We start from the raw sequence: 24,412 nt of genomic DNA on the forward strand, positions 1-24,412 counted from the left end.
AAAGACGTGAAACGCTTGCGCTATATCGGAGTTTTCTTTTTGGTTGATGGCCGGAGTCAACGGTTTGAAAAGGGAAGGCGGAAGGCAACAGTTTCTATCTCTCTCGAGCCAACGACCACCAATGAGTAAATGACACACAGCTAGCCCCTACTCTCGTACGTAAACACACAAACGTACGTACACACCGAAAATTGGACGTCTACCCACCCACACCCACTGGGGATATGTATAAAAATCAATAACATCTTGCGGTTTCCAAGAGCTCCGAAAACGGGGAAATATATATGGAGGGGAATTACATTCCCTCCTATAGACAAAAGAACCGCCAATTTTTCATTATCGTTCGCCTTGGGGTATTAATTATCGATAACAACCTTAACCAGCCTCGATGAAGAGAAACCATACGAGGAAATTGGTTTTTTTTAAATAGAGACGAATGAAAGTTAAAAAATAAATCAAGTAGACAAGAAAATAACAAAACCATAAAAAGATGAAATAAATCTCTCTTTATTTCGTCCTCTAAGAATCCAACGACAATAAATCTTTTCAAGATAGAACGTACCTATATATATATGTGTGTATATTTATTTTTTCAACACGTCAATATGTTGCGTTTTTCAAGCATTGCAAGGGAAAACGTGAAACGACGTTTTTTTATTTTCTCAGGCGTTGCCATATTTTCCATTTACAGATTCACCTTGTAAAATTGTGCGCGAGGTAACAGTACACGCAACGCGATAGCATGTCAGAGTGTTAAGAGAATAATACTGACATTTCAATAAGAAGGCGAAGTGCACCGATATAGGAAAGCTTCGAATGCGGCCGATGTTTCGTTTATCGACTTGCTTCCTTTCACCCTACATAGGATAAAATAATCGGGATCTTTGCCTTTGTTCCCCCGTCAATTATTTACGAAGACAGCGGCGATGGTGGTGATAGTAGTGGTGGTCGCGTCTCAAAGTTCGTGGTAAATTTAAGAAAGGTATCGAACCGTATACATCCCTTCCTCTTTCCTGGTCCACCCCGTTTCTCCTACTCATCAACTACCACAACCGCAACGCTGCTTATACCCTGACAAGGAAGTGAATTGCAATTATCAAAGCCTCTCCCCTCCCGAACCCACTCCCCTCCTCTCGATATACTCGCCCCTTTCGTCTCTTCTTCCTTGGCTCCGCCGTTCACTTTCTTTCCCCTATCGTCCAACAACTTGGAAATTTCATCCCCCTGTAATAATTTCGCCACCACGGACACTACCACACACAGTCGTGACCGCCGTCTTCGACGATCAAAAGAATCCACGTGCCGAGATGAGGGTCGACGAAATATTTCGCTACGTAGCGAATTTCGTGAAACCCTATTGTTCGATCTTACGAATGAGAGTGTCACCGCCGAAGAGAAGGACACTCACCGTAGACAAATTTCGACACAAATCAGAGTACGGTAGAATCTCAACCACGTTCTTTGTCATTTAGCCTTTTTTTCTAGGATATGTGTAACTTTTTTATCGGGAAGATTAAAAACAGAGCCAAGTAGTTTGTCTATTGACACGATTTTCATCGAAATCGCGAGTACGCGTTCGAACGTAAACGCGTGACATCGCATCGGACGAATATATAAAATGTAGCCAAAGCAGCACAATGAACGAATCTCGTATCAAGATAGCTTCCCTTGAAAACCGTGCTACGGAGAAATGAAATATCGGTGTCGGTTGCCTTACAATACCGTTGCCAGAATCGCGTAACATTGAACAAAAAATTCGAGTGCGCGTAAAATAAAAAGACTGAAATTCGTGGAATCCTTTCATCGAACTCACCCTCGTTTTTCTCCGCGCGACAAATACACGATCGCTTTTCCTTTCTCTCTTTTTTCCTTTTTTTTTTTACGAATCATATACATACACGTACACGTACGTACATACACGTATATACCCTTTTTTCCGGTTCAACGATTTCCGTGGGGAATATCGAGAAAAATCCGCGATTCGAGAAAAACTTGGCCGAACGGGGTGAAAATATCGCCATTGTTCGACGATCGGTTTTCGGAGCTTTAAAAAGGGGCCGCGGAAAAGGCGCACAACCCTTTATTTGTTTAGCAGCGTTGTGGCGCGTGAAGCGTGCCGGCTGCGCGCCATGGCATACGCTTACCGTTTCGACGAATTTCACCCCAAATTTTCAGCTGGCACACACCCCAGCCGATTTACACAATATTTTGGAAATCTTTTATAAGATTTCGTCCCTCCGCCGCTCTCATGGCTTAACACGAGCCCGTTTCCGAACTCCATTGTAACCGACCCGCCACTCCCCTGTTTTCTTTCCGACGACCTGTCGACGAACGACCACGACGACAGATGGGAACGTGCCACTGTTCCGAGGAATACCGCGCGCACGACCAATGGTTTGAACGACAAGAATGATGGGGAAAAAAAAGAAAAAGTTTGTAGAACGCATCGAAATCGTGAAATTAGGGTCGATATCGGAAAAAAACGCGAGGAATTAACATAGTCATTGTGAATGGGCTCCACCGACCGGAAGGGTGAATCGTCTCACGTGCACCCCTTTTAAGCGACACGTGCCTTTCACTTTTCCGCACCTTTTTTTTTCTATGCTTTAATGAAATCCGGCGTAAACGAGAAACACAAAGGTGCAAGCAAAGTCGTAAATTAAATTTTGGTCCAAGAAACGTGAAAGGGTACAAAATACAAGTCCGAAAGTCGTGTAGTGGTAAAATATAACGCGCGAGCTCGTACTTGATATTTTTGTTTGAAAGTTTGTTACACGGAGTGGCACCTGGTTGAAACCGGTAGGTGATTAATTCTAACACTAAAACTATCATAATAGTGAAAACGACCAATCAGAATTTTTCATACAAATTTTATACACTTGCAACGGTATATTATTCGGAATTTAAGGAATACGAACGAAAGCTTACTTGTCCGTTTTTTATTTTAATTTTCTTGGTACAAGGTTTGTACTTTAGTCACCGATATTTCTGGCGTTGATCACGAAACGCATTAAGTTTACACTATTACTCCTCACTATTTCATTCCAGCCAAACCACCTTCGAAACGACTGTATTTTATATATTGTGTACATACATGTACGGGGATCTAGTAAACTTAAGTTTCCTCTTATGTAAACTTGGAAAAATACCTGACAATAATACTTCTTCGGTTGAAAATATTACGCAAGCGCTACAAAAATTTCCGAACGCACAGAAATATGTGCATGACACAACATATTCTACAATTACTCTTAACTGACGTAACAACTAATTATTCATGTTTTTTGACTGAAACAAGCGACACGACTGTCGTACTCCATGGGTGGAGGAGCAAAAAGAATAGGTTATCAACGCGCAAAAATTTGGCGCTCGAGATATACTTAGATAACTTGTAAATATCACTGATGAAAACGTTTCGCACGGAAATGATATGATGTGGTAACGTGATACAAGACAACTTATTAAGTTCCTATTATCGTGTTATATAAACGTACGTTCCTAAGTTAAGCTTTACTTAATCGAAGTTACACCACGCGTTAATGTTATAATTGAAAGAAATGACCCTGTCACAAGGCTCTAGATCAGCGGTGTGATTATATGTACACACATTTAGAAATTCTGTTTTTACGTCTCTCTAAACAACAAAACATGTATGTATGTATGTACGTGTGTGAATTGTGCGAACTGTGTACACTATAAAGTTAAGCAATACCGTTAAGCGGCAAAATTATATCTAGCTGATAAGGATATCGTAATACGTAACATGGATAGTGGGATAAGTCACTGAGACAAAGATCAAAATTAGTTGTTAAATGTAAAACAGCGATTCGTGGAGCTACTATCCAATCGCGATAAGTATTTAAGAAAATATTCAATCGATAAGTACCACAATTCAGGGTCCCCTAGTTGTTTCTCTCTTAGCGGATAATGGTGAAATAGTGTAATTAAAATGAATGTATCTATTCGGTGAACCATAAGTACAAGTAAATACTGTTTCAATGACGAATTACTAAAATGTATGCGTATATCTACGGACAAAAGGTGCGCAGATTATGTGTGTGTATGCATAATGAACGGTCATCGCAAGAATTCGACGTCATTTTGTCTAATTATATACAGACCAGTATGTTAATTACGAACAACTGTGACAAGGAACATTAAAACAGAAGACTATTACATTCGTCTGATATGATCAGTAATTTTTAAGCCGGCTACTTAGTCATTACCAACGAAACGAACAGAAAAGAAGATAAAAGATAGTGATAAATAAAGTTAAACAAGTTAAGAACATGCAACAAAATATTTTTTTGGGAAAATCCAAAATATACAAAATTATTATTTTTGCAAATAAAAGAGAAAAAGAGAGAGAAAGAGAGAAAGAGAAAGAGAGAGAGAGAAAGAGAGAGAGAAAGAGAGAGAGAAAGAGAGAGAAAGAGTAGACCTTCCTCAATACGGTGAAGATACAAGACTTTTTCACGATATATAAAAATATCTTTTTTACGCAATAGAATGTTTTATCGAGCAAAGACAACTATCGATTCTTTAAAAGACGAAAAAAGAAAAAAAAGAAAAAGACAAGAGATCCATAATTTTAAGCGTAACGAGAGCTGTAACGTAACGTTAGAATACAGCAAACCGAATGTTCCTAATGTAATGCTTTCATCTAAATACATATATTTATAAATATTTACACGATAGAGGTTCTAATATTTATACCTTGCTCTATATTATGTTTCGACTTTCTTTTCAAGGAATAAAAAGAAAATTGATATTAATATACGAGAAATTAAATAAACAAATTATGGAGTATTTATATCTGCGAATAATATGTATATGCGAGAGAATCAAAGTAAATGCGAGTCGAATGATCGAATGAGACAATTTGCAACGTGTCCAGTATACCTGACCTGTATGGAAAACGTGTATTGTGCAACTACAGCTTCATTCTTTCAATCTAATGCAAACATACAGAAATTGATCAAATTCCATCCGGAGACACATACAAGCTCTTTTATATAAGTTAGGTATACAATATCTCAGAAAAGCTATTGTATGTACATTTCTTTCAATGAATGCTTTAACCATCGAGCGAAAAATATCATCTGAAACCTTCGAGAGATTATAACGTGACACGTAAACAGCTTCATTACATTAATGTTCATCAATTAGATTTGACATTCACTTAAAAATTGTTGTTAGCAATTGTTCTGACACGACCGAGGGTACAAAAATCGAAGGAGCGAAAATCAAAATATTTGAGAATCAAAGTTACAATGTAAGTTCATAGAAGTTCGTTGTTCGTCGATAAATATTATTTGTTAGTCAAGAATAGTTGGATACGTCCAATAATATAGTCTAATAATCATTAACTCTGTCGTTTCATTCTCTGTTCCCTACTCTTGTCATATAATCAATAAAATCCCTTTCAATCCGCGTATCAATAAATCTCTTCCAATTTTTTTTTCACTCGAGATCTTTATTGGAAAAATTTTACGCTTTTATCTCGTGTAATTACATGCGTTTTATCAAAATAACTAAATAATTATAGTTTCAGATTGTAGAATATATCAGCTTAGATATTATACATCCGAATGTTTTGTGCGTCACACAAAAAAAAAAAAAAAGTAATGATATTCCAATTAAGAACACACCGATAAAGATTTTGATAAAGCACGAATTAAATGCAATCATTCATGGAACTGATAAAATTAAATATCGCAATCATTTACGCCACGACTCTCGATATCTTATATCTTAACTGAACATTAGATCAATGAAAATCGTAACAATTACTTGAATTTTTATTATATTACCATATGTGCTCTCGTGATACTTACGACAGAAATTTCTTATTATTGTAATCTCTATTATCAATGACAATTATTGTTACTTGTAACAAACAAGGCTCTCAACGTACCGTCGACTGAAGGTTGTCAGTAAGTATCTTTCTCATGATCAAATATTACAAAAAATACTTTCTGAAGATATCGTTTTAAAGTCGATGGCAATTGAGATTTTAAATTGCACGTAAGTTGATATAATCTTTAGTAATGAATAGTTTTATCCTTCTAGAAAATCTTGTTAGGAAAATCAGCTTTTTTACATAATCTCCTTGAAAAGAACGAGAGGTAACAATGGGGATAGATTAGAATTACTTCTTTGGAGTACAAATGAATATGGACATTTTTATTTCCTCACGTTTCTGAGAATCAATGTTTCCTTCAATTTATCGTAGTTATTTAAGCAAGAACATTGTACCGAGAATAACAATACATTTTCAACGACGTTCGCGTTGAAATCTAAAACGGTGACTACGCTATATACACATAACGCGATAAAATAAAAATAAAAAATTGTTTTAAAATCAATAAACAATAGATACATTGGAAATCTCTATTTTTCACATTCCTAAGAAATACATCGTGATAATACTCTAACAATAAGATAAATGCAATAGAAGTATCATTTGCATCGTTCCAAACAGAGAGAGAGAACGAAAATAAAGATATTAAATACAGTAAGCTCGTGGAAATTCGCTGCTAATCAGACGGTGCATAACGCATTTTATAATGCTGATTATAGCACACAAATCGTGGAAGGGATTCACGCGTTTTACAACCGGCAATAAAGATGCTATAAAGCTTGTTTACATTGGAGTATTATAATGAGCAAAAAGTACCAAATGTCAGCGAGTAGAAGATTTTATTGTTTTTTTCACGGTGACGATATCGGAACAGTTAATTCATTATCTGACGAACGCGAGCTAATTCAGTTTCATTGTATTTTTAGATGCTTTAACGTAATCAAAATCGAAAATATAATTATCTAATCTCTAAATTATATATCTACTTAACTGCTTGTATTTCGATTTAAATTATAATTGTTTGATCGTTGTATACCGAATAGACAAGCGTGATACGGCAATTAGACTTGCTTACCGCTTCAATCTTACCCCTTCGATAGAAAGTAAAATCAACTGTATTGTAATTATATTTTGAAACACACATATTCGACCTATACTTTGTGCTGACGACTGTAATGATTGTCCTCGTTAAATTAGTCTTCAATCGACTCGCGTATCACATCGGATATGACCTAGTGAAAGACGTTCGTAAGTCGCGTTGCTAGACGTTTCAACGTCAAAAAGTGTCAATACGCGTATTTACAGTGATTTCTAGGAAAAAGGAGTCGATTATCAACCGCGCACCGCGTGAAATTAAAATCGCTGCGTCATGTGCATCTGCGATTCTCTAAATTGAAGGAGTAATAAACTCTACACGAACCGAGATATACTTCTCACTATCTGATGAAATCACTCTGAAACTGGAGGGATAAGGTGAGGAAAATAATAATATTACCCAGACAGTTGTCTCGAATCGGCGATGTAGTAGTCGAATCGATGTTAATTCAGATGAAACGTCTTTAGATGATAACAAGTTCGCGAGAAAAATTAACGGAGTCGTTGAAAAGCCTTCATCATGAATTTTTTGATCTAATCTAACTAAGCACTTTGAATTTTGTTCTCTTTTAACGGCATTGCATTCGTTCGAAGCCGATTCTAATAGTCAGATTTTCTACGATAAAAATTATAAATTATTCAGAGAAGACTAATTGCTTTATAATAATTACGTTTGTTAGTGGTTTTTAAAGAAATTTGCATAATACTATACTATTATCATGCATTTGCTGACATCAGCTATCAGATCTTAAAGTTGCACGACAACCCGTGTCGCGTGTTAGGTATTTCCCCGTTCATTCGCGAATCGCATTGGATATGACGTCATTGAAAAGAACGAAGGTAATCCCATTCGGTTCGCGTAACCGTACGCACGGAATACCAATTATTGAGAAATTCCTTCGAAAATGATCATGGTGCGAAGCCAACGGATTTACATTCGTGCAGTTGCATTTGCATCCCATAGGATACTATAAAATGGATACGAATACATCTTCTCAGCCGCCGCAATATTTAATCGATTGTATGTGTTGCGAATTCTCAACTAGGTGATGATCAGTCAGATTGCAACTGATCGGTTGATATCGCGAACCTGTGAACGCTACTAATGCTCAAGGTGCAGGTAGATTAAATACGTCGAGTAATATTACGTGAAATTGATTTATTCGCACTGTATAATATAACACGAAGAGTATGACTTTGATGAAGTCTTTAAGGCTGCTTGAAGAAGCTTGGTCTACATATACTAACTCTCCCCAAGTTTTCCTTCTTACCATGGATTTTATGGGATTAGAATCTATTCCTTCCAATCTTGTAATTGTAATGTAAAACATAACCACCTTGTGGTGAGCGCATATCCTTTAGTGTTGCTCATTTGTACTGTATGTTTACTTTAGAGCGGATCCATCAAGTACTTAGGGTATTCAAATTGGCGAGTTATTCGTCTTAACGAGTTCGGCATCATTAAGCTTATGACTTGGCAGGTAAGAAATTTTAATTTTTCTAGAAAATTCGGATTTTCCAAGAAAGGCAGATATACCGTCTGTATACAATGGCAATTTAGGTATATTGTATACAATCTGTATAGTATACAATCCAAATTCCTAATGGTACCTTTTTTCTATTATTATACTTTACAATTGGTTGAACTGGGCATTTGGTAAATTTCTCTAGGTATAGCTATTCCCAGCGAAATACCGTCTTCGACTTTTTGACCATTCTATTCTTTTAGTGAAGCCAATGGGGTGTTTCCTTTTTACTCTTCTTTCATGAGAATTTTGCTCGCTTCAGCAGCCAAATGGTTTGGATGTGTTGCCGTTATTTCTTTGTATTTTCTTGCGTACCTGCCGATTTTTTCTTTGATCGTTGGTATTCGAACAGTTTTAAACATATCGTACGATATTCATGCCCATTTATTCTTCCAGTAAAAAAAAAGACTTCCTAACATTATACGTCCTTTTTTGCAATATTGAATCACTCGCCTCGAGCATATTAAATTTCGCATATTAAATCACTTTAGACAAGAAATAATTAAAAAGAGAATTACGATAGAAATCTTTACTGATGATCGAAGAACAGACGCAACAAGTGGAAGCACGCGAATGCAATAATTTAGATAAATCGCTCTTTCATTTCGATCACGTACGAATGCAAATAAAATTGTTAATAACCTCGATCTTACAAGGATCAGTAGCTCGGAAGCGATTAAAAAATACGATTACGCTTCTTATGATTATTTTTGCCTTCTAACATGAACACTACATTTAATTAAATTCAAGGATTTCCTCGAATCTATATCATTCGTTACGCGTACGAGCATATTATATATATGCGAATAAACTGCATTAGAAATACGAGAGGAGACGCCATTGTAGACTGAGAGTCATAGATGAAACAAGAATTTCTTACAAGTAATATAACGGATCAATTAATGATTTACGATCTACGATCTATTTACAATAAGCTCCCCCCACCACCGTCCATCGAGATGGCGCACGTGGGTATATCCAGACAACAGTACATCGCAGCCATGCATTTGAGCGGTCGAAGTGGCAACAAACGAAGTAAAGCTTCTTTTATCAGTCAGTTACGACCGCTTGAGCGAGACAGTTGAGTGCTGGTATTGGTGGTGCAGTTACAGTGTGAAACCCATTCCGTGATTTCGTTTTTCCCCGGGATCTACGTTTGTGCACCTTTCCTTGTACAATTCTCAGAACGCTGGATCGAACATCGATCACAACGTCCCATCGTGACACGACGAAGCCAACTTTTTATTTCGGCTCACGTAGTACGGATCAAGAAGAGTCCCATACAAAATCACACGCGAGTTCAACAACGAGATCGAGCAGTGAACAATCAGAAGTGGCAAGGTTAATCGAGTATCAAAGAACAATAAACACTTTTCAAGGAAACGTGGACACGCTGGCGCAAATTCCTCAATACATCGTTACTACGTAAGTGCTAAATCAAGATAACAGTTTATTCGTTCTTTTCCTTTTTTTCTTGTTTGTTTCATTTTGTCAAGCCTCAATACATATTCTCTATCTTTCTCCTATCTTTCTGTTGGCAATATCGTTTAGTTTCCATGATAGCCAACAATCAACACGGTAGCACAACATTACACGCGTCGAACATAAAAAAAAAAAAACGGTAATTTAACATGAACTGATAGCGACATAAACCACAATGTTTTAAATTGTAATTTAAAAACTGTGTATTTTGCTAAGTATTTATATCCATCATTAATGATAAATTATCGTTTCTAAAAATAAGATGCAGACATTTTTATCGATATCTCGATAGTATCGTGTATACGGCATAGCGTCCTGATTACGTATAATTAGTATGAAATATGCTTCTGTAAACATAAGTTTCTCATTAATTTTCATTACCTCTAGTAATAAGTGTCTGTAAGGTTTCACAAAAAAGGGTGCCCTCTACATAGATTCTAGAGAAATACTGTAAACGGCTGTTTTCAGCATTTTTGTACGCATGTAATTTAAATCCGACGACACGTGGACTTAGATTAATAGTAATACAAGAACTAAGTTCCTCGTGTCGTTAATGATACTATGCTGATCTCGTATATTAAGTTTCATATGCTATCAAAACGTCTAGACCAAGAGCAACGACTTAAGAGAGCAGCAAGACGTAACTATCAGTTCATGAATATCCTCGTATATTATCAGTTAACGAACAACTCTTTGATCAATATCGGTCATATAGTATCTTATTGCTTAATGAAATTTACGATTAACGGTGAGATCGATAAGCTTTAATGCGTCAATTCTACAACACGATGAAAATTAATTAATTTCCTTGGTTATCCATTTTTAAAACGAATTCAATGTTCTATTCGTTTTAAAAGTAAATCATATTTACTTTTACATTTTAAAGATCAAGACTGACCGAAATAGGCAGATCTGACGTGAAAGTATCACAAGTCGATCCTGCACTTTGCCAATCTCGTGTAGGATACTACAAGATTGTCCGCCAACGCCGAATTCGGTACGTGTCAAAATGAATTTTATGCGAAATTATTTATTCGCTCAATAGATATGTTGCCTTCGGTTAAACAGTCAATGTCTAATACGCACATATAATGTATGTTTATTTAAACTTACGTTCCATAAGTATACGAATGACTCCTTTAAGCGTTGTCTTGTATCGAATCATTAAATATATTCCAGATATGGTCGATTTTCCGGACTCGTCGACTGAACCGGCACTGTCAAACATGACTGTTATAAAGTTAAACGATTGCACGGATCGTAATGAGCATCTAGTAAACAAACCTAATGACAGGGGAGTTAAGGATCACGTGCTTACTATAGAACCAGACAACATGTCAAACGGCAAGGATAACTATGCGTTAGATTTCGATAGTGTAGAAAAAGTTATTGACAACAAGCTAAACACATCGACCGACATTAAAGCAGAACCTGATATCGTGAAGAAAGTGGCAGGTAAGAACTTATATACTTATTGTGATACAGTATTGACATAAAGAAAATGTAGAAAGAAAATCAATGACGATTTAACAGTTATATCTGTTATTGTACGTTCGAATGCTTAAAATATTACGTTCAAAAGGTCACGAGCCGTACAACTTTTATAGACATTTGTACCTTCTAATTAGAAATTGACGCGCTGTACGATAGAACGCATCACGAATGTTGTTACCGGCGATGATAACACAAAAGTTCATTTGTTTCGCATTCAATTCCATTGAACAAGCGGCAAAACGGACATGTCGGAGAATCGAGGGAACATAAAGATTGAAACAACTTTGCGCGGACACGTTCTTTAGATTGATATTAATGAAAATCCGTTATGTTAATTAGCTGCAATCGTATTGATAAAACAATCGCTTAGTCGATCAAAGTATTCACCGTATCGTATTGCCTACGGGAGTACAATGCAATAAAGGATATGTTGTATCGGTGTCGTAAAATGATTTATAAGTAACGGCAATCGTTCTACCGTGATAACCTTATTCGTTATTTCTTGTCTACTTGCGCGAAATAAAAAGATGAGTTTCGTGAGAGCATTGAAGTAATAACGACGCATTTCGCGACTTACGTACCATTGACGACATCGTGAATTTATATCAATAAACCTTTAAGAATTCGTAACAAATGTCAAATATCGGAACTGTGCTGTGACTAAAGCTATACATGTACATCATTCAGTAATTCGCGATAACATTCCAACGAATGATTAAATGTCTTTGAAACGTCGTACGGTTCAGTGTGAGATGTATTGATTTCTCGATAGCGGGTCTGAAAAATCCTAACGGCCAAAAGAACAAAACGGGCATGTCACTATCCAATCTCGGTGGTGGAACAATTTCAAGTGGAAGTTCCGTAGTGACCATCTCTTCCGTCGCAAATTCAGATCCTGATCCTGACTTCCATAATAACACGGACGGCTTTGGTAACAGACCATACAGAAACGAGAGATGGTATCAGACTACCTTCCAAGTCGCTGTTCCATTTTTCATCGCTGGAATAGGTACGATCGGCGCGGGCCTGGTGCTTAACCAAGTTAAGGTACGTTTTCTCTAATATTAATAAATGATAAAAGCAGATCGTCCTCTCAAATTCGATTATCTGGTACAGATAACGAATCTAAGTTTGATCGTAGTAATCGTAGTAATGGAATAAATCACGTATTTTTTCGAACGCGAGTTTTTCTTATCGATCATACACTTTACTCTTATTATCTGAAGATAATGTTAAAACACGTGGTAGCACTCTTTTTTTATTTATCACGCCTTTGCATTTTATCTTGTCTTAATTCCTACTCTCTAACAATCTCAACCCAACCCCTTTGGTACAAACATTCACGATGCAAGATTTTATCGGCATCTACTAATGTAGAAATTTTTAAAACGTAATTTACATTCTTGGTTGCGTAAGAATATCCCGAGGAACGTAATCTTCTTTAATTAAACATCGTCTCTGTTTTAGGACTGGCCAGTATTCTCCGCCATTTCTCAATTGTTCATTCTAATCCCTTCGCTATTGGGCTTGAAAGGCAATCTTGATATGTGCTTAGCCTCGCGGATATCCACGCAAGCCAATTTGGGTAACATGCACGAGTTTCGAGAAATCATGAAAATAATTATTGGTAATATCGCATTGGTACAGATACAGGCGATCGTCGCGGCTGTTTTGGTATCGATCTTCGCGATCACAGTCAACGCTATAACGGAAGGCGGCGAGTACATTTTCGAATGGAACAATTGCCTATTATTAGCCACAGCTAGCGTCTGTACTGCCACGAGCACTTGCTTTATTCTAGGTAAAATTATTATAATTGATCGTAAATCATATTCCTATTTATGATATACATTTCAAGTTTGCAAACGTAATTTATTGATTCATTACATTACTATACTATATGCTATATATATATATATATATATATATATATATATATGCTATACCGTAAAAAATGCAAATTCACGCTTAATGTTTATTTAATTAATGTTTCTTTTCTTATAGATTTCGTAATGATCGCCGTTATCATGATTTCATATCGATGTAAAATGAACCCCGACAATTTAGCTACGCCTTTGGCTGCCTCGTTTGGAGACGTCGTATCAATTAGCGTTCTATCAGCGGTAGCATCAAAATTGTTCGACAGAATGACGCCAGAACCATGGATCTTATACGTTATACTTGGCTGTTACTTTTTAATTTTACCGTTTTGGATCTATGTGGTTCTTAAGAATAAATACACTAGAAATATTTTAACATCTGGATGGCTTCCTGTTTTATCGGCCTTGTTTATCAGTGGGTTCGTATCACTTTCAATCGCCGTTAATAAATTTTGACTAATTCTTAAGAATAAATCAGGCGATACATCTTTGCACGATTCTATCTTTCTACTGTTTCAAAAGATTTGGCGGTTTGGTTCTTGATCAAGTTGTTGACTCGTTCGATGGATTCGTGATCTTTCAACCAATCATAAACGGAATTGGTGGTAATTTAGTCTCTGTGCAAGCATCTCGAATCTCAACTACATTACACCAGACAACGATTATGGGAATTTTACCGCCACACTCGAAAATTTTCATCAGTCCGTGGAAAGCGCTCTTTAGAGGCTGTAAGTGATGCAACAATAATTAATGTTACGCTGTTACATGCTTTTTCGCAGCTCGACGATTATACAATAATGTTCATTTTCTTGTTCTTTAGCGCTGTACGCGAAAACAGCCAGAATACTCATTTGCATGGCGATTTTCGGTGAAATAATTTTTATTTTTGTCGCCGATTATATCACAAAGGGAACGTCCACGTTACATATATGCTTTGTGCTTTCTTACATCGTCATGGCCGTTCTTCAAGTGAGTATATAATGTCCGTTGATTCGACTGTACTAATGAAAAAGTGAAAGGTTTGTATCATGGGAAAAAATATTCACGATTTTTGTTTCGCAGGTTATGCTGTTGCTCTACGTGGCGCATATCATTATTCACGCTATGTGGCAACACAAAATCGATCCGGACAATTCCGCCATTCCATATTTAACGGCATTGGGCGATCTCTCAGGAACAGTATTCTTAGCAATAGCGTTTTGGTTCCTCATAAGTATACATCAAGAGTACGGAAAATAAAAGACTGGTTAAAGTAACGAGATTGACAAGCAATTTTTATTGCGTGTCAATTTTTTCTTGGAAGATGTCATATAATTTGAACGGCGTCAAATCACGTCGATGTGATGGTGTACGAACGAACGAGACAGTAAGAGACGAAGATTAATTAAGAGAGTGAGTATTTCGTGAAAACGGGTACAATACGTTATTACGGGACGATCTGATTGATCTGAAACGGATAAAACAGTAGGATTGTTTCCCTCCACTAAGGGACGTTCTTAATGGTACGTTACTCGCGTTAATTAGTTATTACACGCTGAACATAATAGATTAAAGGAATACGTCACTATTCTTAAAATAGATACACGAATAGGAAGAAAAAGTACAATGACACTGATTCTAATATAACTGGATCGAGCAAAGTGATCCATCATCGTTTAATTTATTATGATCTAGTGTTGATACAGTCTCAATTAGACGAAATAAACAAAAAAAAATAATACGCTGCCTGTTATACGTATCGACTGACGATTACTTACAGTCACTAGATATATATAACTTTTCTGTAAGTTTTTAATTATACTTAATCGTATGAGGCAGCAGAATTTAAAGTATTTTATATATATGTGCATTGTACTTTCAATGTAATTGTAATAAATATGTATAAGCAGAAGACCTAGTCAGTATTTTAACGCTGATCGATAATTGTAGGAAAATTATACATTAGGTTGTCCCAAAAGTTTCTTTCGTTTTAGAAGAAAATAATAGATGCGCAATATTTTTTATTTTATAATATTTTATTGGATTATGTATGATCCATTTTATTCTATTGGAACAAAATCCAGATTCAATATACTAAATGAAATTCTGTGTTAGTATTAAGTTGTTCCAAAAGTCTCCTTCGTTTTATAAGGAAATACTAGATGCACAATATTTTTTATTTTACCAAATCTGGATTTTGTACCAATATGTATGATCCATCTTGTTTTATTGGATCTGGATTTTGTTCCAATAGAACAAATGGATACATAATTCAATAAAACAATACGAAACAAAAACTATTGTGCATCTAGTATTTCCTTATAAAACGAAAGAAACTTTTAGGACAACTGAATACTAACAGAATTTTATTTATACAATAATGTATATCTTTTTAAAATAAAAATTATATTTGCAATCTGCAGAGATCTAAGATAGATAATACTTTCTAATTATAAACTTATTAGTTTAAAATATTTTATCGATATCAGAAATTTGAATAATCTTTTTAGTAGAACAAGAAAGTCATGATGTATATGTTATACATTGGATATTTTTAATATTGTATAGATCGTTGTATTGTTATACACTGGGTACTTTTAATATTGTATAGATTGCAATGTTTTGATATTTTAGAGTCAAAAATAATAAAGTAAGTGATCGATATAGAATAATATTCGATAGTATCAAAATAATATATATAATGTATTTTATAAAAACTTGCTGCGATACTCTTGTAAAGATACATTGTTGATATCTTAAAATAAATTACACCAAACGATCTAAGCAAACTGGACATTCGTAAAATGAATAGTGTAGAATAAAGTATAATGTCTTTAGTTCCTTAAATAGTATTACGGTTATTAAATGATAATGAACCACTTTCATAGCAATCTGTGATTTAAAATGATATCTGTAAAAAAAATGTACATGCAATTGCTCCCCTGAAATAAAACTTTGTATCTCTATAATAATGATTTTTATTCTAATGACCAATATTTTAGTTGAATTTAATGAAACTGATACGAATACTTTGCGTTATCTTATGTTTCACAAAAGTTCCATAAAATTGAGATAGAAAAACCATTCTCTGTACTTTCTTAAATACTAATAAAGCTATGTTAACGATATACTAATAAAGCAAGTTTATTACAATTTACTGTAATTGCAAACATCCCTTCTAATAAAAAGTGAAATGTAATATATCTATACAGAAATCTAACCTACTCAAACCATGTAAATTTCACACATATTTTACAGTTATATTATCTTGTACTTTTCGTTATTTACAATTCTATAAAGTTTTAAATAACACATCATACACCATTTAATATAAGAAGATAGAACTTTTGAAACATGTCATGTTCTATCTTATAAACATCCAAACAGAGTTTTGATTGAACAATAAATGGTACACAGTATTAAGGTTATGTCTCTTTGGCGCAAATTTCAATATGATTGTTCAAAGTAAGTCAAAATATCGCATAATAATTACAATTATGTAACAGACATATAAAAAAATAAATAAAGATAGTTTTATTACTGTGCTGATAGAGTTATTACTATTACACTTATTATTCTTACATAGTGCGTGCTATACCGCCATGATATCAAAACATAAAAATAGCGCGAATTTAGCAAATGAGAGGATGCAATGTAATTTTGTTTTCAAATAATCCTAATTATTTATTTTTACGTATTAACTCAATATTATAAAAACTTAGATACGATAGAAGATTGATATACATGATATACATGGCCCTATAAACATGAAATCTTAGAAAGTACTTTAATTATTTAAAACGCAAAATCTAGACATCATACCTTTTTCATAACGAAATTTAAAAAATCACTGACTAAAGCGTATAACTATTAACAGACTAAATCATTTCAAATTCATGTAATTATACGTGTAATAGAGTATTAAAAACTTACGCATTTTTTAGATATGATTTCGAACTTCGTAAACGCCAATATATCATTCGATGACATATAATAAAAAGTCCAAGTAGTTGCAAATTTATGATTTCAGTTGAAAGAATCACATTGATACGTTCACAGATACGCCTTATATGTAACAACAGTCCGCCGTTAAAAGATCAAATTTCTTCATTTTTTGACAATTTCGTAGTAGCAGTGACGCAACCGCGTATAACGCGCCGAAGGAACGCACTCTTGCGCATACAATGAAGCGCATACATTGGTCATCCTTGCGCGCGGCACCTTCAAAACGTATAAAGGATGGTTGCATCGCGTTCACCGAAATGAAAGTTCTACCGTATCGCCGTGCGAGTCCTTACGAACCTTCGCAACTGGGTTTCTGGTCAGGTGGGGTACGTAACAAGAAGGGGGATGCTGGAACCACGCGCGACATTCTCCCGAGACATTTAAACTAGAACAGTTCCTGGTCGTGTTTAGAAGACACTAGACAAATCGTTTCGGAATTACGTTTTCACGCGGGTGTTCACCAGTGTGTAAGCAACTCAACAAGCGAAACGAAACTGAACGTCAGAGGTCGATATTTTGCAAGTGTTATTCACAATGTCGATGGTGAGTGTTACAACGACTACCAATTTATTATTCAGATACTTTTTCGATTTTTTATGCATATTTATAACATGATCCTGTGTAGAAATTTTATCACGAAATTCTACGAAACTTGATTATTGCAATTAAAAGTATAAATAAAATCGTGCCAGAGAGCGGTATATGCGCACCAGTGGTAGATGTTTTCATACAGTAAAGCGAAGGTTCCGGGTTTCCATTGTTCATTGCTTCTACATTTAATTGGACGTAACACTTGACTGGATTAATTGATGAAACACTGATTGTTGATTAAAGTAATTAATGTTTTTATATGACTGACACAACATAGATACACATTAAGATTGTCTTGATTAATGTTAATCACTTTCTTTCGCGTGACTCGATCAATCATCGCAATTATCTAATGTGTAATACTTTACGTGTTTGTATGTAACAGGTACTTTCTAAAAGCGAATACTTGGCGATAAACCATTCTTTCTATGTACATCATTCTACAAAAACATTCGTTTCCATTTTCTCATTCTTTTCTCTCACGTTTTCTATTTCTTACGTTTGTATCTCTTTCTTTGGAGAGTCATTGGAAGCACATATATGTAGTATTTCGCAATTAAAGATTTCTATAAAAAATATTACATCCAGTGCGTACAAGTGTTTGTATCGGCGGTGAAAAATTTTCCATCGTAGCTATTGCATTTCGTTTCACTGCCTTACAATGGGCGCAGAATTAATAGGAGCCACTTCTACTTCGCGAGTGAAGGTGAGCGGGAAGGAAGGCGAAAGGGTGGTTTGACACGCATCGTCGAACACACGAATGTCTTTAACTGCTACTATCTTGGCGGAATAAGGCTCTTGTCAAGCACAAGTGCACTCGTTCTATGCGAAGGTAATGAAAATGTACGATCTAGTTTCAATCGCGATATAGTTACGTATTACATCAGAATAGGAATAATATACGTGTTTCTGGATTTTTCTTAATAAATCTTGTTAACCAATAACATTCCATTAATAGAAAGTAAATATTACATACCAGTATGATTTTCAATTACTTGTTGACGATGCGCTTGCCAAAGCAATGACACAATTCGTTGCGCTGATTCGCGAACCACCAAGCTCGATGAAAGCTATAGATATGCAAGTTAGCCAATATCGTTGAATAACCGTTTCGTGAAAGAAGAAAATAGCCCTATAAATTGGATCTTCTATAATAAGACATAAAAAGCAGAAATGGAGCAGCGTTTCACTTAAAATATGAACACTATTTGGACGTTTACTTTCTACGAACGTTCGCATTCGAATGTACAACAGAGTGACGAAATCGCGAATAGATATCTATGTAATCCCTTGCAAGACGCGCTGTGTACGAGTCATGTATGAGCGAACCAATTCACAGTCATCTATTGCGTACATCTGCAAACACACACAGGTAAACACAAGCACGCGAATATAAAGAAACACATACACACATATACACGTACAAATTATGATACGCGTCGAGGATGTTGCTTCTATGGTCGCTTTCAGATTCTCTTTTAAACTCGTTTGATGTATGAAGCATTCGTGTCGAAGGATAATTGTTTATTTCAGTGGACATTGGTTCGCATGATAGTCAGTCCCGCAACATTCGATCCACGCGTCTAGTAGTTTGCCTAACACTACTCGATGATATATATCATAATAACGATGATATACGACACAAGACTGCAAACAAATCACTACCGCGGAGACTCTACTTACGTCCTTATCTTGTACATATCCGTAATAAGATATGTTCGAACATGTCATCCACGGGCTGTGATTATCGTTTACAAGCATCAGATTATCTAGCTATATTAGGAAGCACTGTGACTAGGTATACAATTAATTTTTGTCAGAGAAACCACTGGAGAACCTGCGAGTTCATAGTTCTGTCTGTTTCACTCTCAGCAGGGCCCACCGATGGCGTCATCGTTTCGTAAATGCGGTTTAACATTTACATTTCGTTCTTTCGGTCATCCGGGTTGGTAGAGCGTAGAAATATTTGCCACAAATACCTTGACCTACTTTTATATTATTATTATAGGAAGAACGAGTTTACTAGTAAAAGTAAAATAGGGTCCTTCAAAATATATATACATATATACATATAACGATGTCTGCTACTCTGCGGCAAAAAAACAAGGAATTAATTTCGAATACGTTTTAAATTTAGATTCCAACAAGAGAAATTCGTGGTAAACACATGAATATCCGAGAATTTTAATTACAGATGAAAGTGGTGGTCTTCTTAGTTGCTGTTGCAGCAACCAGAGCTTTGCCGCTCTCAAAAGTGCACGTGAAATTTATTTCTCCTCCGCACATTTATGAGCACGGTATTACGACAGATGGTTAGTTCATAAATGTAATTACGTACTATATCGTTAAAAATCTTGCATTATCACAAAACAACATTAATTCCTATCTGTCAGGGGATCGGACGATAGATCAGACGTCTTACGTCTCTATTGGCAGAAGAAGCACAACAGGAAACCCTACAGAATTTGGTACGATATTCCACTCTGATAAGTATAAGAGTATAATACGTAACCCAATAATTTAACCATGTGAATATATTCGTTAATTAGGATCTAATATTAATTTATAATATGATATATACTATAATAAATTATGCATGTTCTCACAGGACAACGGTTACACAATAAAGGTAACGTTGCACCATATATAAAACCGGAAAATGCAGAATCTTTGTGGCCGGTAGGCGTTTTCATTCCACCAGTGGATATCAATGATCTTGGTTACAGTTCGCGAGAATCGAGGCATATGACACCTGACTTTTCCAATGGGCTTGGTGAGCAATACATTTGACACGCAAGAATACACTAGAAGAATTCAAGGATATATTGGTTTGCTTTTAAAAATAAAGTGAGAGACATTCGTTTTAGTTTTAATGATATTTCAGAATACCACGACCCGTATCTATTGACCGGTGAGGAAGCAATGCTCGCTGTAAAATATCTTTATAGCCAGGGCGAATTATTTTACGATGATATTCCACATGAAAGAGCACTGCTGAAAAATCAAGAAGAAAGGAGGCGAAACGGCCTTCATGGTCACATATTGAGAAGTTTGAGGCCTAGCTCGCCATTCTCTAGAAAAGCTTAATGTAGAGGAATTTATTAACAGTAATGTTATTTATTTATGAATTGACTAACGGACGTCGCATGTTAGTAAAAGAAAAAGATAAGGTTTTTTAATATCAAGCAGAAAGTGTGTTCCATCTTTATTTAGTATAATTCGAAAACACCAACTTCTTTGTTTCCTATTTTGAAATTCTTCGACATAAAAATAATTACATTTTGTCTTTTTACGCAGTCCGCACTCAACAGTCTTGCAATTGTAATGTACACAAATGATCGTGACCGCTATTAATTACAATAAAACATTATGCTAATCACCGTACAACGTTTCACAGAAATTTGTTATATAAAATATGTATACCTCGGTTTCTTATGATTATAATACATAAAATACGAAGCTATAAATAAAATTAGAGTATATTTTTACATATTTCTCGCTCATTTAAGCTTAATAACAAATCTATACTGGCTATACTTGCAAATTGACGATATCACGACATGTACAAATACAAGGAACATTTTATACAATAATATACATTCGATTCAAATTCAAATGAACCATCGTAGTAAAACGGAAAGCGTTATCAGAATCAAACCATTGGAGATGCTTGATTTCGTTGTTCCATTGCATAGATCCCCGAAACAAAGGCACATATACACCTTTTTGTAATTCCACACGGTAAACGCGCATCGTTCCTCACCATCGTCAGGTCCACGTTGGAAACAAAGCCTTTGCGTGGCGGTACCATACTCTATACGATACAATATTCCTTATAAAACAATTCTCAATATGTATATCTAAATGTGTATCCATCGAATGTTTACCGTTATTTAAACCGTGTCGTTCAATTATTTTGCCGCACCAACCAGATGCGCAAGGAACAGTGTCGACACCTTTTTCCATTTCAATTGCCGTCGAGTTCATAGTGAAAGGATCCTTACAGGATCCTAGATCTCCTCTTGATCTACAATTCACACATCTTCGCAGAAGTCCTAAAATGGAGCACTTATAAATAACACTTTTACTTTCGTACAGAATCCGCAAACGTTAACGAGATCGTTTCTTTGGAATCGCTTTCGAGAATCATGAATAAATACGTTTTCAATTAAGGAAAAAAAAGAAACACCATACTTCAAGGAAAGGATGAGCTATTTCGGTATGCGGTGAAAGTATGACATTGTCCACTATGTATGTACATATAGATACGACATGTGTTGTGCATGAAACTCACCGGTTGCGCCTTGAAACAGAACCAGACAAAGAATGACGGAGAGTACGAAAACCTCTGTCCTTAACTTCATCCTATCGCGAATATGTTTACAAATACGTTTCCTTTTAATTGAATTTCTCACTCGTGAATTGACATAAGGAAACAGGAACGACCAAACTCAGCCATTTTGAAACTAAACTGTGACTACGAGAAACAGACACGTATTCCATGCAGTTGTCCCTTCCACTGCCTCCTTTCACTTGGTTACCTGTAAGGTCATCGTCTGTTAAGAAGCTCCCATAGGAGAAATCGTTCGAAGAATAATAACTCGGTCGGTAAACAGCTCGCACAATTCTTATCAATTATCTGTTATTAGTCACTTCGTGAATCATGAACCTTAATACATAAACGGTGTTTCTTCTTCTCCTTCTTCTTCTTCTTTTTCAATTGTATCTTTCTTTGGAACAACTGTATCGAATTTATCTCTTCGTCTATATGTATAAACCAGACCACTACAATAACAAAACGAGCAAAGTAGAGATAAGAAGCCTAGATATCCCAGATGACGTAGAAATTCTACAAAAAGTAGAAGATATTGTAATTAAACGTCCAATGTTTTACATAAGCATTATAACTGACTGAAGAATTTAGTTTTAATTTTACCTTGGGTTACTAATCTTGCCTTAGGTATAACAATAACTTTTACTTGCATCATGTTAACGTTATCGATGTAGCACGTGTAGTTTCCCTCTTCGTGAGTGGAAACATCTGATAGTATGTAGATGGAAAAATGTGAAACACCATAAAGTACGATGTGTAATTTATCTCTACTTGAAGTACCTATCAGATAAAGCGTTCCAAAGGCGTCTACTATCACGCGAGCTTCTGGATCCAATTTGCGAAAGGATCGTCGGACACCCCTTTCCAATGTAATCGAATCCTTCTTCCACGATACTTGCGTATCCATAGTTGATCTACGATGTTTGAATTTTGAATTTCGTTACAAACAGTACTTTGTCAATTTCGCTCAAACATTAAATTACTCGGGACAAACGATCGTAAGATAAGCTCCTTCTGCTAGTACGAATCGTTTAATGTACTTGAATCTGCGACCTTTTACTCTTTTCACGCGTGAACATTTTTTGCATGTTTCCTTTAAAATAAATATCGGCAAATGACGCACCGCACTACTAACAGCAGGAAATTCTTCTTCGAGTAAAATTGCTCTTAAACCCGTGATATTATGAATAAATATTTGTTTATATTTCAAATTTATCTTTTCTATATAAAAAAACAAGTTTGCTTACTTGCAGGGTAATGAAGGAGATCTTCGAAAAAACTTAACTATGGACGAATCGCTCTTGTTGGCAATAGTCTGTAATAATAATGTGGTAAGTCATCGTCTCCAGCCTTATAATTCGTTTTTCTTACCGCATTTATTTGTCGTTTTAATTGACAATTTCCAACGCTCGTCTTATATCCTCGATTACGTATACAATGTTCGCATGGACCCCACGGTGCCCATTCCGAAATGACTTGAAGCAGTATTCCAACCTCTCGAATTTGAGCCAACTCAGACATTTGTGAAACCTAATGCAAGTTGCGCTTAATATATAAACACGAAGAGTGTGAACATTTGATAAATATTTCGCATTTAATATCGAGTAGAATAGTAGAATTAATGATGATCTCACGGCAAATCGTGTGGTAACTGATGCCAAATATATTTCACGATATTTCTCCCAATCAGTTATGTTGCCTTGTTCTTTATACGAGACTCCATGTTCTTTGAAAATTGCTATCATCAAATAAGTTTGTCAAATTAATTATACCTAGATATTAATTCTATCTAGATAGTTGATAAATTCAGTGAGATTTTGATTACGTTCGATTCTATAGTTGAATTTATTCTCCATCTCCTGTCCTTCCTCACCATGGCATAAGTAAATACCAGCGTCTGTTACTGCAATGTCTTTAATTACTAAAGAAAGATCTGGAGTAGTGTAAATTCTATTGAACGACGCGTTGTTGTCCATTCCTAATTGAATTTCTTTTTCAGGAGTCTCTCTATATCGATCTTGATGGTACCAAATTTTTGATTGCCTCTCTTCCTTGTCATTGCTATCTTATAAAACGAATATGATAACAAAAACTTTCGTTTTTCTCGGTTAGTGAAATAGTATTTTATACCAAAATCGACATTCCATCACAACAATTGTATCGA

General features: G+C 35.5%; 4 protein-coding genes and 1 long non-coding RNA gene across 7 annotated transcripts in view; 2 read left to right on the top strand and 3 right to left on the bottom strand.

Moving 5' to 3' along the window:
* Positions 1 to 19,579, bottom strand: part of LOC132908007 (uncharacterized) — a 41,668-nt gene extending 22,089 nt beyond the window's left edge. Inside the window, exons 1-3 of the long non-coding RNA XR_009658288.1 lie at positions 19,328 to 19,579; positions 18,892 to 19,271; positions 17,253 to 18,737 (exon numbers count right to left, since the gene is read on the bottom strand). This is a non-coding gene — a long non-coding RNA (uncharacterized LOC132908007). The remainder of the gene's footprint in view (positions 1 to 17,252; positions 18,738 to 18,891; positions 19,272 to 19,327) is intronic.
* LOC132908001 (solute carrier family 41 member 3-like) lies at positions 9,337 to 15,231 on the top strand. Its single transcript, XM_060961509.1, has 9 exons — positions 9,337 to 9,909; positions 10,853 to 10,963; positions 11,146 to 11,421; positions 12,233 to 12,507; positions 12,928 to 13,261; positions 13,465 to 13,759; positions 13,863 to 14,068; positions 14,161 to 14,309; positions 14,403 to 15,231. The coding sequence occupies exons 3-9, from the start codon at positions 11,148 to 11,150 to the stop codon at positions 14,577 to 14,579; spliced, it is 1,710 nt and encodes a 569-aa protein (XP_060817492.1). The 5' UTR covers positions 9,337 to 9,909; positions 10,853 to 10,963; positions 11,146 to 11,147; the 3' UTR covers positions 14,580 to 15,231.
* LOC132908004 (uncharacterized) lies at positions 17,731 to 21,403 on the top strand. 3 transcript variants are annotated; one of them, XM_060961515.1, is made up of 5 exons: positions 17,731 to 17,867; positions 20,110 to 20,227; positions 20,309 to 20,383; positions 20,524 to 20,688; positions 20,800 to 21,403. In XM_060961515.1, the coding sequence occupies exons 1-5, from the start codon at positions 17,859 to 17,861 to the stop codon at positions 21,000 to 21,002; spliced, it is 570 nt and encodes a 189-aa protein (XP_060817498.1). In that variant the 5' UTR covers positions 17,731 to 17,858; the 3' UTR covers positions 21,003 to 21,403. The 3 variants fall into 3 exon arrangements, with proteins under 3 accessions (XP_060817498.1, XP_060817499.1, XP_060817500.1); XM_060961516.1 differs by lacking the exon at positions 17,731 to 17,867 and adding an exon at positions 18,616 to 18,747; XM_060961517.1 differs by lacking the exon at positions 17,731 to 17,867 and adding an exon at positions 19,584 to 19,713.
* Positions 21,377 to 22,429, bottom strand: LOC132908005 (uncharacterized). Its single transcript, XM_060961518.1, has 3 exons — positions 22,210 to 22,429; positions 21,803 to 21,970; positions 21,377 to 21,729 (listed from the first exon to the last, which is right to left on the bottom strand). The coding sequence occupies exons 1-3, from the start codon at positions 22,277 to 22,279 to the stop codon at positions 21,527 to 21,529; spliced, it is 441 nt and encodes a 146-aa protein (XP_060817501.1). The 5' UTR covers positions 22,280 to 22,429; the 3' UTR covers positions 21,377 to 21,526.
* Positions 22,430 to 22,530: 101 nt separating this feature from the next.
* Positions 22,531 to 24,308, bottom strand: LOC132908006 (uncharacterized). Its single transcript, XM_060961519.1, has 8 exons — positions 24,074 to 24,308; positions 23,883 to 23,986; positions 23,620 to 23,778; positions 23,496 to 23,563; positions 23,232 to 23,414; positions 23,029 to 23,162; positions 22,852 to 22,956; positions 22,531 to 22,764 (listed from the first exon to the last, which is right to left on the bottom strand). Exons 1-8 carry the CDS (start codon positions 24,222 to 24,224, stop codon positions 22,586 to 22,588), a joined length of 1,083 nt encoding a protein of 360 aa, XP_060817502.1. The 5' UTR covers positions 24,225 to 24,308; the 3' UTR covers positions 22,531 to 22,585.
* Positions 24,309 to 24,412: the final 104 nt, after the last annotated feature.

Source organism: Bombus pascuorum, chromosome 6 (genome assembly GCF_905332965.1).
Source record: "Bombus pascuorum chromosome 6, iyBomPasc1.1, whole genome shotgun sequence".
NCBI classification, from domain to species: Eukaryota; Metazoa; Arthropoda; class Insecta; order Hymenoptera; family Apidae; genus Bombus; species Bombus pascuorum.

Coding starts and splice junctions, on each gene's coding strand:
- LOC132908001 (XM_060961509.1), top strand. CDS start 11,148: ATGGTCGATTTTCCGGACTCGTCGACTGAACCGGCACTGTCAAACATG. Junction 11,422..12,232: donor TATCGTGAAGAAAGTGGCAG/GTAAGAACTTAT, acceptor ATTTCTCGATAG/CGGGTCTGAAAAATCCTAAC. Junction 14,310..14,402: donor TCGTCATGGCCGTTCTTCAA/GTGAGTATATAA, acceptor TTTGTTTCGCAG/GTTATGCTGTTGCTCTACGT.
- LOC132908004 (XM_060961515.1), top strand. Junction 20,228..20,308: donor GCACGGTATTACGACAGATG/GTTAGTTCATAA, acceptor CCTATCTGTCAG/GGGATCGGACGATAGATCAG. Junction 20,384..20,523: donor AGGAAACCCTACAGAATTTG/GTACGATATTCC, acceptor ATGTTCTCACAG/GACAACGGTTACACAATAAA.
- LOC132908005 (XM_060961518.1), bottom strand. CDS start 22,279: ATGAAGTTAAGGACAGAGGTTTTCGTACTCTCCGTCATTCTTTGTCTG. Junction 21,971..22,209: donor TCTGTTTCAAGGCGCAACCG/GTGAGTTTCATG, acceptor GCTCCATTTTAG/GACTTCTGCGAAGATGTGTG. Junction 21,730..21,802: donor ACGACACGGTTTAAATAACG/GTAAACATTCGA, acceptor TGTATCGTATAG/AGTATGGTACCGCCACGCAA.
- LOC132908006 (XM_060961519.1), bottom strand. CDS start 24,224: ATGGACAACAACGCGTCGTTCAATAGAATTTACACTACTCCAGATCTT. Junction 23,415..23,495: donor TCTCCTTCATTACCCTGCAA/GTAAGCAAACTT, acceptor CACGGGTTTAAG/AGCAATTTTACTCGAAGAAG. Junction 23,163..23,231: donor CTTACGATCGTTTGTCCCGA/GTAATTTAATGT, acceptor CAAACATCGTAG/ATCAACTATGGATACGCAAG.